At 56.5% G+C, this 15,555-nt stretch overlaps 1 protein-coding gene across 1 annotated transcript in view; it reads right to left on the reverse strand.

Moving 5' to 3' along the window:
- The window catches only part of LOC134669969 (histone deacetylase 4), a 128,302-nt gene that overhangs the window by 1,811 nt on the left and 110,936 nt on the right, over positions 1 to 15,555 (reverse strand). Inside the window, exons 11-19 of the mRNA XM_063527615.1 lie at positions 15,043 to 15,249; positions 14,316 to 14,503; positions 13,803 to 13,923; positions 11,620 to 11,852; positions 10,938 to 11,076; positions 10,328 to 10,570; positions 9,650 to 9,790; positions 9,081 to 9,269; positions 1,953 to 2,116 (exon numbers count right to left, since the gene is read on the reverse strand). Of these exons, the coding sequence (XP_063383685.1) occupies positions 1,953 to 2,116; positions 9,081 to 9,269; positions 9,650 to 9,790; positions 10,328 to 10,570; positions 10,938 to 11,076; positions 11,620 to 11,852; positions 13,803 to 13,923; positions 14,316 to 14,503; positions 15,043 to 15,249 (1,625 nt within the window). The remainder of the gene's footprint in view (positions 1 to 1,952; positions 2,117 to 9,080; positions 9,270 to 9,649; positions 9,791 to 10,327; positions 10,571 to 10,937; positions 11,077 to 11,619; positions 11,853 to 13,802; positions 13,924 to 14,315; positions 14,504 to 15,042; positions 15,250 to 15,555) is intronic.

Below are 15,555 nucleotides of genomic sequence, written 5' to 3' on the forward strand. Positions count from 1 at the left end.
ATGGCGACCCTGCCATCCTGTCCTTACAACAGGCATATTCCACCTTAGACTTGTAGAATGTAAATATAATGCAATAGAGAGTAAATGTGCCATTCTCAATCAAAATAGTACTTATTGTCGGTTGTTAATAAGGGGCTATCCAGGTGTACCCTTATTTAACCGCCAAATTTTTTGCAGAATTTTATTATACAGAAAATTATTCATAGAATAATCGAATCGCAGATTTTTATTACAATTAATTCTGTTTCTTCGATTATTCATTTCAAAGAAACATATTTTGTAACTTGATTAAACTTCAGAATATTCATTCAAAGATTTTTAAATAAAATAAAAGACTGACTGTAGAATTATTATTCATTGAATATTATTTGTGCGACACTACAGTTCACAGAATATTAATTTCAACGATTATTATTTTACAAAATTACCTTTCATATACTCTTAGTATTCATTGAAATTGCTAAAAAAGGAGTTTAGGTTACTTTAGAGCTGCAACCTCTAAGAAAACGAACCCTTGCTGGAAAAGTGGGTTAGGTTAGGTTAGAACTGCGACCCCCAAGAAAACGAACTGTTGCCAGAAAAGTGGGTTAGGTTAGGTTAGAACAGCGACCCCTAAGAAAACGAACTGTTGCCAGAAAAGTGGGTTAGGTTAGGTTAGAACTGCGACCCCCAAGGAAACGAACTGTGGCCAGAAAAGTGGGTTAGGTTAGGTTAGAACTGCGACCCCCAAGAAAATGAACTGTTGCCAGAAAATTGGGTTAGGTTAGGTTAGAACTGCGACCCTTAAGAAAATGAACTGTTGCCCGAAAAGTGGGTTAGGTTAGGTTAGAACTGCGACCCCCAAGAAAAGGAACTGTTGCCAGAAAAGTGGGTTAGGTTACGAGTAGAACGGCAACCCCTAAAAACGAATTCCTTCCAGAGAAGCAGATTGCGTTAAATTAACGACTAAGTAAATAATATTCGACTAAATGACTATTCTGTATATAAAATTTTGGTGAACTGTATTTATAAGAAGTGACTTTTCTACAGATCGATGATTCTGTGAAATGAGATTACATGAACAAATTGTTCTTGAAACAAAACTAATGTTTTAAATTTTTGGTGAAACGTAACTAATCCGAACTAAATTTATTTAAAGTAAATATTCTATGTAAAGATTATTTTGCGATTTGAAATTACTTGAAACATTTTCTGTGAAACGAAAATCTGCAGAAAAATTGACGGCAAAATAAAGGTAAACCGCTAATCCATATAGCTTCAATTTGAAATCAACCTTATCGACAACCGACAATGCGGTACCTTTTGGTTGAAAACGTCACAAATACTCTCTCCAGGTGTCAGGGGCGTATTTACCCTAGGGCCATCCGGGCCATGGCCCGGGGCGCCAATCCGCCAGGGGCGGCATATGGGCCGTATAGCGCCCCTCGCGAATTGCATTTTGTTTTTCTTCCTTGACTTCTGGGGCGGTGAAACGTATTGGCCCGGGGCGCTAAATTTCTAAATACGCCCCTGCCAGGTGTGTTGTGCCTGGGGACCGAAATCCAGTCGGTCAGGAGTTGTATATCTAGTAACAGACATTCGGAACTCCGTAAGCGCGATGTAGAAAGTGCTAACGCCATCTGTCGCAATCTTGTGGCACGTTGCCAGTGATCTTCTGGCATTGACTTATGGATTCGTCGATCGTGTATTTAAGAGTGGTATTCCATCTGTCCAATCTCATTGCGTCACACTCTTTCATTAAGAAAAATGTGAGACAAAATACACATTGGACAAAGAAATCGGACAGGTGGATACCCTTAGGGTCGGTTGCACCAAACCGTCTTTCATCGTTTTAGCGTTCGCAAAATTTTATCGTATGGAAAGTTTTACAGTTCTCTGCTCCTTGACGTCGATCAGTCTGTTAAATGTGGTCGGTGCAAGCGGCGCTTAGTCTTGCGGTATGTAGTGTGTACCTGGGCTTGGCGTCGGCGTGCGGGTGGTGCATGGACAGCGTGGCCATGGCGGCGGCGGTGTCGGCGGCGTCGCGCTCCGTCTGCAGGCGGCCCAGCCGCGCCGCCGCCACCGCGGGCCCGGCTTCCAGCGCCGACATGCCGATCAGACTGCTGTATCGCTTTATCTGTAATTCATTGTACTTTGTTAACACCGATGTTTTTAATGCAATTTTTTATATCTTAAATTAATTTCATGATTTCTAAGAATACATTTAACTGTCTCTTACAGTTTCTGATTATTACGCCTCATTCACATAAAATACTCCAGAGTATAAAAGTTACATTATGACCTATAATTGAGAGCATTTCCCAGCGTACAATTTAATAATATTTTTTTAATCGATAAAGATGTTTTCTCTTTATTGTTTTTTGAATTATTATTGATACTTGATATTAACGAAATTGCGTAAGAATGATCACACAACAACAGTATACTGACCGAGGGCCAGTGCGGCGCCTGTATGGCGAGCGTGTGGCGCAGCGTGTCCTGCGCGGGCGCGGCGGGCACGCGCGCCAGCTCGTGCGCGGCGGGCGGCGCCACGCGGTCGCCCAGCAGCGCGCGCACGCACTCCTGCGCGCAGTCGCACATGATCACACAACAACAGTATACTGACCGAGGGCCAGTGCGGCGCCTGTATGGCGAGCGTGTGGCGCAGCGTGTCCTGCGCGGGCGCGGCGGGCACGCGCGCCAGCTCGTGCGCGGCGGGCGGCGCCACGCGGTCGCCCAGCAGCGCGCGCACGCACTCCTGCGCGCAGTCGCACATGATCACACAACAACAGTATACTGACCGAGGGCCAGTGCGGCGCCTGTATGGCGAGCGTGTGGCGCAGCGTGTCCTGCGCGGGCGCGGCGGGCACGCGCGCCAGCTCGTGCGCGGCGGGCGGCGCCACGCGGTCGCCCAGCAGCGCGCGCACGCACTCCTGCGCGCAGTCGCACATGATCACACAACAACAGTATACTGACCGAGGGCCAGTGCGGCGCCTGTATGGCGAGCGTGTGGCGCAGCGTGTCCTGCGCGGGCGCGGCGGGCACGCGCGCCAGCTCGTGCGCGGCGGGCGGCGCCACGCGGTCGCCCAGCAGCGCGCGCACGCACTCCTGCGCGCAGTCGCACATGATCACACAACAACAGTATACTGACCGAGGGCCAGTGCGGCGCCTGTATGGCGAGCGTGTGGCGCAGCGTGTCCTGCGCGGGCGCGGCGGGCACGCGCGCCAGCTCGTGCGCGGCGGGCGGCGCCACGCGGTCGCCCAGCAGCGCGCGCACGCACTCCTGCGCGCAGTCGCACATGATCACACAACAACAGTATACTGACCGAGGGCCAGTGCGGCGCCTGTATGGCGAGCGTGTGGCGCAGCGTGTCCTGCGCGGGCGCGGCGGGCACGCGCGCCAGCTCGTGCGCGGCGGGCGGCGCCACGCGGTCGCCCAGCAGCGCGCGCACGCACTCCTGCGCGCAGTCGCACATGATCACACAACAACAGTATACTGACCGAGGGCCAGTGCGGCGCCTGTATGGCGAGCGTGTGGCGCAGCGTGTCCTGCGCGGGCGCGGCGGGCACGCGCGCCAGCTCGTGCGCGGCGGGCGGCGCCACGCGGTCGCCCAGCAGCGCGCGCACGCACTCCTGCGCGCAGTCGCACATGATCACACAACAACAGTATACTGACCGAGGGCCAGTGCGGCGCCTGTATGGCGAGCGTGTGGCGCAGCGTGTCCTGCGCGGGCGCGGCGGGCACGCGCGCCAGCTCGTGCGCGGCGGGCGGCGCCACGCGGTCGCCCAGCAGCGCGCGCACGCACTCCTGCGCGCAGTCGCACATGATCACACAACAACAGTATACTGACCGAGGGCCAGTGCGGCGCCTGTATGGCGAGCGTGTGGCGCAGCGTGTCCTGCGCGGGCGCGGCGGGCACGCGCGCCAGCTCGTGCGCGGCGGGCGGCGCCACGCGGTCGCCCAGCAGCGCGCGCACGCACTCCTGCGCGCAGTCGCACATGATCACACAACAACAGTATACTGACCGAGGGCCAGTGCGGCGCCTGTATGGCGAGCGTGTGGCGCAGCGTGTCCTGCGCGGGCGCGGCGGGCACGCGCGCCAGCTCGTGCGCGGCGGGCGGCGCCACGCGGTCGCCCAGCAGCGCGCGCACGCACTCCTGCGCGCAGTCGCACATGATCACACAACAACAGTATACTGACCGAGGGCCAGTGCGGCGCCTGTATGGCGAGCGTGTGGCGCAGCGTGTCCTGCGCGGGCGCGGCGGGCACGCGCGCCAGCTCGTGCGCGGCGGGCGGCGCCACGCGGTCGCCCAGCAGCGCGCGCACGCACTCCTGCGCGCAGTCGCACATGATCACACAACAACAGTATACTGACCGAGGGCCAGTGCGGCGCCTGTATGGCGAGCGTGTGGCGCAGCGTGTCCTGCGCGGGCGCGGCGGGCACGCGCGCCAGCTCGTGCGCGGCGGGCGGCGCCACGCGGTCGCCCAGCAGCGCGCGCACGCACTCCTGCGCGCAGTCGCACATGATCACACAACAACAGTATACTGACCGAGGGCCAGTGCGGCGCCTGTATGGCGAGCGTGTGGCGCAGCGTGTCCTGCGCGGGCGCGGCGGGCACGCGCGCCAGCTCGTGCGCGGCGGGCGGCGCCACGCGGTCGCCCAGCAGCGCGCGCACGCACTCCTGCGCGCAGTCGCACATGATCACACAACAACAGTATACTGACCGAGGGCCAGTGCGGCGCCTGTATGGCGAGCGTGTGGCGCAGCGTGTCCTGCGCGGGCGCGGCGGGCACGCGCGCCAGCTCGTGCGCGGCGGGCGGCGCCACGCGGTCGCCCAGCAGCGCGCGCACGCACTCCTGCGCGCAGTCGCACATGATCACACAACAACAGTATACTGACCGAGGGCCAGTGCGGCGCCTGTATGGCGAGCGTGTGGCGCAGCGTGTCCTGCGCGGGCGCGGCGGGCACGCGCGCCAGCTCGTGCGCGGCGGGCGGCGCCACGCGGTCGCCCAGCAGCGCGCGCACGCACTCCTGCGCGCAGTCGCACATGATCACACAACAACAGTATACTGACCGAGGGCCAGTGCGGCGCCTGTATGGCGAGCGTGTGGCGCAGCGTGTCCTGCGCGGGCGCGGCGGGCACGCGCGCCAGCTCGTGCGCGGCGGGCGGCGCCACGCGGTCGCCCAGCAGCGCGCGCACGCACTCCTGCGCGCAGTCGCACATGATCACACAACAACAGTATACTGACCGAGGGCCAGTGCGGCGCCTGTATGGCGAGCGTGTGGCGCAGCGTGTCCTGCGCGGGCGCGGCGGGCACGCGCGCCAGCTCGTGCGCGGCGGGCGGCGCCACGCGGTCGCCCAGCAGCGCGCGCACGCACTCCTGCGCGCAGTCGCACATGATCACACAACAACAGTATACTGACCGAGGGCCAGTGCGGCGCCTGTATGGCGAGCGTGTGGCGCAGCGTGTCCTGCGCGGGCGCGGCGGGCACGCGCGCCAGCTCGTGCGCGGCGGGCGGCGCCACGCGGTCGCCCAGCAGCGCGCGCACGCACTCCTGCGCGCAGTCGCACATGATCACACAACAACAGTATACTGACCGAGGGCCAGTGCGGCGCCTGTATGGCGAGCGTGTGGCGCAGCGTGTCCTGCGCGGGCGCGGCGGGCACGCGCGCCAGCTCGTGCGCGGCGGGCGGCGCCACGCGGTCGCCCAGCAGCGCGCGCACGCACTCCTGCGCGCAGTCGCACATGATCACACAACAACAGTATACTGACCGAGGGCCAGTGCGGCGCCTGTATGGCGAGCGTGTGGCGCAGCGTGTCCTGCGCGGGCGCGGCGGGCACGCGCGCCAGCTCGTGCGCGGCGGGCGGCGCCACGCGGTCGCCCAGCAGCGCGCGCACGCACTCCTGCGCGCAGTCGCACATGATCACACAACAACAGTATACTGACCGAGGGCCAGTGCGGCGCCTGTATGGCGAGCGTGTGGCGCAGCGTGTCCTGCGCGGGCGCGGCGGGCACGCGCGCCAGCTCGTGCGCGGCGGGCGGCGCCACGCGGTCGCCCAGCAGCGCGCGCACGCACTCCTGCGCGCAGTCGCACATGATCACACAACAACAGTATACTGACCGAGGGCCAGTGCGGCGCCTGTATGGCGAGCGTGTGGCGCAGCGTGTCCTGCGCGGGCGCGGCGGGCACGCGCGCCAGCTCGTGCGCGGCGGGCGGCGCCACGCGGTCGCCCAGCAGCGCGCGCACGCACTCCTGCGCGCAGTCGCACATGATCACACAACAACAGTATACTGACCGAGGGCCAGTGCGGCGCCTGTATGGCGAGCGTGTGGCGCAGCGTGTCCTGCGCGGGCGCGGCGGGCACGCGCGCCAGCTCGTGCGCGGCGGGCGGCGCCACGCGGTCGCCCAGCAGCGCGCGCACGCACTCCTGCGCGCAGTCGCACATGATCACACAACAACAGTATACTGACCGAGGGCCAGTGCGGCGCCTGTATGGCGAGCGTGTGGCGCAGCGTGTCCTGCGCGGGCGCGGCGGGCACGCGCGCCAGCTCGTGCGCGGCGGGCGGCGCCACGCGGTCGCCCAGCAGCGCGCGCACGCACTCCTGCGCGCAGTCGCACATGATCACACAACAACAGTATACTGACCGAGGGCCAGTGCGGCGCCTGTATGGCGAGCGTGTGGCGCAGCGTGTCCTGCGCGGGCGCGGCGGGCACGCGCGCCAGCTCGTGCGCGGCGGGCGGCGCCACGCGGTCGCCCAGCAGCGCGCGCACGCACTCCTGCGCGCAGTCGCACATGATCACACAACAACAGTATACTGACCGAGGGCCAGTGCGGCGCCTGTATGGCGAGCGTGTGGCGCAGCGTGTCCTGCGCGGGCGCGGCGGGCACGCGCGCCAGCTCGTGCGCGGCGGGCGGCGCCACGCGGTCGCCCAGCAGCGCGCGCACGCACTCCTGCGCGCAGTCGCACATGATCACACAACAACAGTATACTGACCGAGGGCCAGTGCGGCGCCTGTATGGCGAGCGTGTGGCGCAGCGTGTCCTGCGCGGGCGCGGCGGGCACGCGCGCCAGCTCGTGCGCGGCGGGCGGCGCCACGCGGTCGCCCAGCAGCGCGCGCACGCACTCCTGCGCGCAGTCGCACATGATCACACAACAACAGTATACTGACCGAGGGCCAGTGCGGCGCCTGTATGGCGAGCGTGTGGCGCAGCGTGTCCTGCGCGGGCGCGGCGGGCACGCGCGCCAGCTCGTGCGCGGCGGGCGGCGCCACGCGGTCGCCCAGCAGCGCGCGCACGCACTCCTGCGCGCAGTCGCACATGATCACACAACAACAGTATACTGACCGAGGGCCAGTGCGGCGCCTGTATGGCGAGCGTGTGGCGCAGCGTGTCCTGCGCGGGCGCGGCGGGCACGCGCGCCAGCTCGTGCGCGGCGGGCGGCGCCACGCGGTCGCCCAGCAGCGCGCGCACGCACTCCTGCGCGCAGTCGCACATGATCACACAACAACAGTATACTGACCGAGGGCCAGTGCGGCGCCTGTATGGCGAGCGTGTGGCGCAGCGTGTCCTGCGCGGGCGCGGCGGGCACGCGCGCCAGCTCGTGCGCGGCGGGCGGCGCCACGCGGTCGCCCAGCAGCGCGCGCACGCACTCCTGCGCGCAGTCGCACATGATCACACAACAACAGTATACTGACCGAGGGCCAGTGCGGCGCCTGTATGGCGAGCGTGTGGCGCAGCGTGTCCTGCGCGGGCGCGGCGGGCACGCGCGCCAGCTCGTGCGCGGCGGGCGGCGCCACGCGGTCGCCCAGCAGCGCGCGCACGCACTCCTGCGCGCAGTCGCACATGATCACACAACAACAGTATACTGACCGAGGGCCAGTGCGGCGCCTGTATGGCGAGCGTGTGGCGCAGCGTGTCCTGCGCGGGCGCGGCGGGCACGCGCGCCAGCTCGTGCGCGGCGGGCGGCGCCACGCGGTCGCCCAGCAGCGCGCGCACGCACTCCTGCGCGCAGTCGCACATGATCACACAACAACAGTATACTGACCGAGGGCCAGTGCGGCGCCTGTATGGCGAGCGTGTGGCGCAGCGTGTCCTGCGCGGGCGCGGCGGGCACGCGCGCCAGCTCGTGCGCGGCGGGCGGCGCCACGCGGTCGCCCAGCAGCGCGCGCACGCACTCCTGCGCGCAGTCGCACATGATCACACAACAACAGTATACTGACCGAGGGCCAGTGCGGCGCCTGTATGGCGAGCGTGTGGCGCAGCGTGTCCTGCGCGGGCGCGGCGGGCACGCGCGCCAGCTCGTGCGCGGCGGGCGGCGCCACGCGGTCGCCCAGCAGCGCGCGCACGCACTCCTGCGCGCAGTCGCACATGATCACACAACAACAGTATACTGACCGAGGGCCAGTGCGGCGCCTGTATGGCGAGCGTGTGGCGCAGCGTGTCCTGCGCGGGCGCGGCGGGCACGCGCGCCAGCTCGTGCGCGGCGGGCGGCGCCACGCGGTCGCCCAGCAGCGCGCGCACGCACTCCTGCGCGCAGTCGCACATGATCACACAACAACAGTATACTGACCGAGGGCCAGTGCGGCGCCTGTATGGCGAGCGTGTGGCGCAGCGTGTCCTGCGCGGGCGCGGCGGGCACGCGCGCCAGCTCGTGCGCGGCGGGCGGCGCCACGCGGTCGCCCAGCAGCGCGCGCACGCACTCCTGCGCGCAGTCGCACATGATCACACAACAACAGTATACTGACCGAGGGCCAGTGCGGCGCCTGTATGGCGAGCGTGTGGCGCAGCGTGTCCTGCGCGGGCGCGGCGGGCACGCGCGCCAGCTCGTGCGCGGCGGGCGGCGCCACGCGGTCGCCCAGCAGCGCGCGCACGCACTCCTGCGCGCAGTCGCACATGATCACACAACAACAGTATACTGACCGAGGGCCAGTGCGGCGCCTGTATGGCGAGCGTGTGGCGCAGCGTGTCCTGCGCGGGCGCGGCGGGCACGCGCGCCAGCTCGTGCGCGGCGGGCGGCGCCACGCGGTCGCCCAGCAGCGCGCGCACGCACTCCTGCGCGCAGTCGCACATGATCACACAACAACAGTATACTGACCGAGGGCCAGTGCGGCGCCTGTATGGCGAGCGTGTGGCGCAGCGTGTCCTGCGCGGGCGCGGCGGGCACGCGCGCCAGCTCGTGCGCGGCGGGCGGCGCCACGCGGTCGCCCAGCAGCGCGCGCACGCACTCCTGCGCGCAGTCGCACATGGCGGGCAGGTCGTAGCCGCCCTCCAGGGACAGCACCACCTGCACATAGATACATAAATAAATAAAAATAAAATAAATATTACGGGACATCTTACATAGATCAACCTAGCCCCAAACTAAGCAAAGCTATTATAGGAGCTAGGCGACGATAGACATACTTATATACATATATACTTATATGTGAGATCCTATAATTGGCTCTGTGTCACTATTGATGTAGTTATTAGCATAGTTATAGCTGTTGGTTCTCCATGTAAATAAAATAATAATAATAATAATAATAATACATAGGAAACGCCCATGACTCGGGAACAAATGTTTGTGTTCATCACACAAATAAATGCCCTTACTGGGATTCGAACCCGGGACCATCGGCTTCACAGACAGGGTCTACTAGTCTACTACTTCCTAGAGCTTACCTTGCCGTTGGCGAGCTGCATGAGGTCCTGCGTCATGTTGGCGAAGCAGGCGGCGCTGACGGTGTAGCCGCCGAGCGGCGCGGGGTGCCCGGCCGCCGCGTCGAACCCGCACGACACCAGCACCAGCTCGGGGTCGTACTCCTGTACATAACAACATTTCATTTAAGTTACACCATAACGATATCACTTTGAGTGGTATTCCATCTCTCGATATCTTTGTCCAATGTGTATCGCGTCTCACATTTTACTTAGTGAGAGAGTTAGACGCAATGACATTCGACAAAGAAATTGGACAGCTGGAATACCACCCATAGTACATTGAACCTCAAGTGTATCCCAGAGTAAAGCAAAAATCTCAATGGTATCCAATGGATAAATTTTAATCAAGTATTACCAGCGGAAGCTTTTTTAGAAGTCGTCGTGCCGATGGATATCGATGTTTCGGTGCTCGTAGAAGATTATCAGAGTTAGGGTCTCCCCAGATATATCGACTCGGAATCGGAGAAAAGCTTTATGTCAGTCTGTGTTGTTACGCGGCCGATGCGAGCCGAGTCGAACGACCACTTTTTCGCTCTTATCGCGCAGACCTAAATCTTTTTCCTATCGGCTTTTGCCGATTGCGCGTCCAGATATCTGCGGAGACTCCCAGACAGATAGTCTACCTTGAAATAGGCTTACCTTGGCAATGGGCATGACGATCGACCGGAAAGCAGCCAGATATTCAGCATCGCCGAGCGGCGGGCTGAGGCCGGACGCCCAGGCGATGTTGACGTTGAAGCCGAGCCCGGCGCCCGCGCCGCACTCGGAGGCGGCGCCGGTGCCCGGGAAGAAGTTCCCGTCGTCGTGCCGGTGGATGCTGATGTACAGCACGTGCGGGTCCTCGTAGAAGATCTGCTGCGTGCCGTTGCCGTGGTGGACGTCCTGCCGAATACAAATGTATGTTAGTAAAACGATCTCCAATGTTTTGAATGGAGTTTAGAATGTCATCACATTGTTGCGTTTGTAAATTCTTTGTGAAAAGCAAAGCCTATGTATGGTCGTGATTCCTAATAGACATTCGATGTACGAGTTAGAATTTACAAGCGCAGTAACAAAAATTCAGCGCTTTACTAGAGCGATTCACATTTTAAGGAAGAAGGCAATCAATTAAATTGGCAGCTTTGGTAGTGAAAAATACGACTAAGAAGAGTTTCGCTTGGCTGACTGAATAATTCCATTCTTATACGTCTTCCATTGAGGACGCCTGTACCTGAAGGTATAAAGACTGACGATGAAGGTATGTATTTACCCAATCGACGATGAGTATCCTCTGCAGCCGCAGCCGCTGGTGCAGAAGCCTCGCGGCCACCGCTACAGAGTTGAAGAAACAGAAGCCCATCGCCTGGTTGGGCTCCGCGTGGTGCCCCGGTGGCCTCACCACCGCGAATCTGTACAAATACACAATATTAAACAAGGCATTCTTTAAATATGTATTACGTTTTGGTGCCGTTATATATTTGTGTCATATAGTCATTGGCAAGCTCAGAAACCAAAGTGATAAGAGTAACTAGAGGGCGGCGTATGCACCTCGTACCCTAAAGTGTCGGATTATAGAAACCGCTTTTAGGACGGGGCTCTCTATAATTTTTGACCCGAGAAACTCAGCTAATCAGCATTTTTGCAAATCGGATTATATGATCTTTGGCCTGCCGCATCTTGCGAAGATCGTGCTGTGAGGATGGAGTTGCGATATTAGTGTTCCGTACAAAACTTTGTTCACGGAACACTTATGGGATCACTTCGGTCTTGTTTTTTTTGGTAATTGATTTGAGTCAAACGGTCTTCGTTAGAGATACGGGCGGCTGTTTGCTCTTTGTTTCAGTAAGAGCTGTATTGGTAATGGATTGCGGTGTCTGTTTAGTGGTTTTGGGCAGGTTCCCACAATAGGGGTTGTGATAGTAGGAACAGAGTACAGGACTGTGGGCACTCACCCGTTCCGGAGCTCGCCCCTCGCGGTGCGGGTGGCCAGGTCGAGCACGGCGCCGGCGGCCATGCGCGCGGCGGGGGCCGTGTGCATGTCGGACCAGGCGGTGTCGGAGTCCACGCCGAGGCCGCCGCACGCCAGGCGCACGAGCTGGCGCGGCCCCGCGGCCCCGGCGCGCCGCCCGCCGAACTGCGCCACGTGGGACTCCAAGTGCACGGACTGGAGCTCCTCGAGGGTCGCCTGCACAAAATGTACAACTTGGTTTAAATGCATAGGGCTTACGAGTAGAATGAGGACGTTTATTTTTTGAATAATTACACTGTACGTCACGCGAGGTTGTAATAGTTATTTGTACAACATGAGATCAAAGTTTGATATTTCTTTGAGTGCTTATTTTGAGTCCCGTGCAAGCGAAAGATTCTATTATAATCTAAATCTAAAATAATCTAATTTAGAATCTTGAGCGTAGTAAGGGACTCAAAAGCGCACGAGATGTAAATAACTTTGATCTCGTGTAGTACACCAAATTTTTCACCTGGACAGTGAAAACATTCCTATTAGACAGACTTTAAAAATGTAATCCTTCTTCATCACATAATACCTGCACTCATATTTTCTTAAGATATATATTTTTGAATTAAGTTTAATTACCACAATCGAACACAAAAACGAAACGTAATAATAAATTTCAGTAAAATAATATGTACATATATATGGAAATAACAAACATCAACTGACACTTCAATCGACAACTTTAAAAAAAAAACTTTGTAAGATTTGGTCCGAATTGCGGATACGTACAGTCAAGGAATTTAAATTCCGACCCATTTCGTACTTTGTCACAGTGACAATCAATTTGAAAGCCGCTAGAGACCTCATACGGTTGTCACTGTGACAAAGTACGAAATGGGTCGGAATTTAAATTCCTTGACTGTACTATTTGTCAACTATGGTAGAAATTCTTAAAAGTAAAATAATTAATTTTGCGTGATAATCTGTGTATTTTTTTAATTAATTTTTTTATTGTACAACAAAATACCTAAAGTATAGTATTTTATAAGTTTTTATCAAATCTTAAACTTTATTTTTATTTATTAATTATTAAGACTGCAAAACAGCGTCAAAACAGTGCCAGCATCAAATAACAGCGTCGAGCAAAAAGGCAGTCACCGTTTAGTCGCTAGCGTTCAAATCTCTTGATAAAAAAAATTATAATAAATGTAATTATTATCCCAAAGAGTATGTTTACAACGAATCACCCTTGAAAATCTGAAATCTTTTACAATATAATAAATACACTTATGCAAAGTTGTATCTAAAACGAGATGAACGAGTGTCAGCGTTTAGTAAAATTTGTATAAAAAAATCGATGCTGAAGCTATAATATCGAGTGACTTTGAAAGCCAGATAACTGGACTACAACGAATCAGCCTTTTCCTAATTTTCTTCTTAAAGGCAACAGAGAAATTCAATCGTAAATGTAAACTTTCTTAAAATTTCCATACATCCGCCATATCTGTCAAAATTCTCCTTTGATTCAGATGCCCGGTGGGGCTCGTCCGAGGCGGTCGCGTACCCAGGCGTCCCATTTTGACATTTCGTTTTGGCATATATATATATTGACAGAAATTCATGTCCGTATACGAATGATGATACCAGTGAAAAACTGTGTTCAAAATAAATAGGGTAAATAAATAATGTCACACGACGGAGGAGAGTTTTTTTTTTTGATTTATTTTTGTGTGTTTATCTGTATTTGGTATGTAATTCGACATAAAGAGACCATATACATCTCTTAGTAATTGTAATACGTTAGATTGAATTGTTAGTTTTATTTTATAAAATTGTTGATGTTATTATTTTTGCTTTTATGTAAATTCAATGTTGACATGTAAAAGTGCCCTTGTGGCCTATTTGCTGAATAAATGTTGATGTTGAGTCATTCAAATTTTGATTTATTTTTATTTGTGAATAAAAATAAATCAAAATTTGATTGATGAAATCATAATACTTAAAAATCATAACAAATTATTTAAAAAATATATTAACACAACCAAATCAGTGTAATTCGTTTCTTCCTAATTCACTTAAAATTTAAAAAGTTTGAAGATTTTTTTTTGTGCTGGCATTCATATTACGTCATTTTAAAAACATGACATAATGTCAATATACTAGATAGACAATTTATACCTTGCGCGGCCTCGTGCGCTCGGTGCGCGCCAGCAGGCCCGTCTCGCACAGGCGCGCCCACACCGACTGCAGGCGCCCGCCGTGCTCGGGGTGCTGCGGCGCGTGCGCACCACACGCACACCTATATACAAATAAAAATTTGTTAAAATTGATTTCGAAAAAAGAAAAATTAGAAAATTTCTTAGGAAAGGAAACATGTATATTCTCGTGGAAAGATACGATAATTTTAAGTACGGTTACAATTAAGCGAATAAAAATAAAGGAAAACTGCGGTAGCGTCAATAACGAGCTAACAACCGGAGACTTTCGAAGAGCTCGACTCGACGTCGGCACCGCTGTCTGCCAAAACCCTGCCTAACCTTTCGCCGGCGTGGAAGATCTCTATAGTAACGTAACTTGTTACGGGCCACTTGCACCATCTCAGTAACCCGGGGTTGACCGGTTAAACCTGGAGTCACCACGGTTACCAGCATATCGACACCGGGCTACCGGTCAGGTAAGTCCCGCACTCACCCGTGCTTGAGCATGAGCGCGTCGTAGGCGAGGCCGGTGGCGGGCGGGCGCGCGCCCACGAGCGGCGAGCTGAGCGCGCGCGCCAGCGGCGCCGCCGCCACGGCCGCGCGCCGCGCCGTCAGGTCGATGACCTCGCCCTCCTCCTCGCGCAGCGCCGCCGCCGCCGCGTCGTGCGCGCGCGTCAGCACCTGACACACCACATCCACTATCATTAACACATCCGCACGACATGTAAGCACTCACTTAGTTGGGACTAAGGGCCAGTTGCACCAGCCCTAGTAAGGGTCGGTTGCACCAAACTTCTTGTATCGTTAAAGAGTTCGCTAAATTACTATGTATGGAAAGTTTCATAGTAAAGCGCCGAGGCGCGCCGGCTGACGATGATCAGTCTATCAAATGTGGTTGGTGCAACTGGCCCTAACAGACTGATCGACGTAATGCAAGTTATCGAAGTTGTAGAGGCGTACCGACGCGCCGTGGTGCAAATCTAGTGAATGCAAATTGCACGCGAATAATTTGTTAACGCTCGTCTTTTCACAAACGGCTTGCAGGAAGCACGGTGCATTCGCTAGATCTAGACGTCTGAAATATTATAGAAACAAGAACTCATATCTATTAAAAAACTAGATATAAGACAAAAAGCCGTAAAGTTTATAGAAAAAATAACCTGCAGGTGAGTAGTAAGTAGGGTGTGGGACACCTGTGTTTAACAAGGTGAGTGACTAACCGTCTTCCGTATCTGGTCGCGCAGGTAGGTGTGGGAGTGCTGCAGCGCGGGGTCGCCGAGCGGCAGCGGCGCGCTGTGCGTGCGGCCGAGGGGCCGCGCCGGCGGCCGCGTGTGCGCCGCCGACACCGCCGACACCGCCGCGCCGCCCGGCGGCGCCACGTAGGGCTCCGCCTCGCACACGGGCGGCAGGGACACTGACACCATCACCTGGACAAAAGTTTCATTACTTACTAAAAAGGCTTCTGAAAAACATTTCTGTATAAAACTCTCGATTACATCTAAAAGCGATTATTCTTATTTTAAAATGTCAACCAAATTTATGCAATTGAGCAATATTTTACGCGGTCCCTGGGGCTTAGTGCTTGGTGGCGTAATACACTACAAATATAGTCAAAATCAAAAACCGCTATAAAAGTTATTGTATCCTACCGACTGCGCCAAATGATATTACCGAGAAAAATGTTTGGCATGGACGATTGGGACACTAACTCCTATCGGGCGCTTGGTTCTTCC

This window comes from Cydia fagiglandana, chromosome 13 (genome assembly GCF_963556715.1).
Source record: "Cydia fagiglandana chromosome 13, ilCydFagi1.1, whole genome shotgun sequence".
Taxonomy (NCBI): Eukaryota; Metazoa; Arthropoda; class Insecta; order Lepidoptera; family Tortricidae; genus Cydia; species Cydia fagiglandana.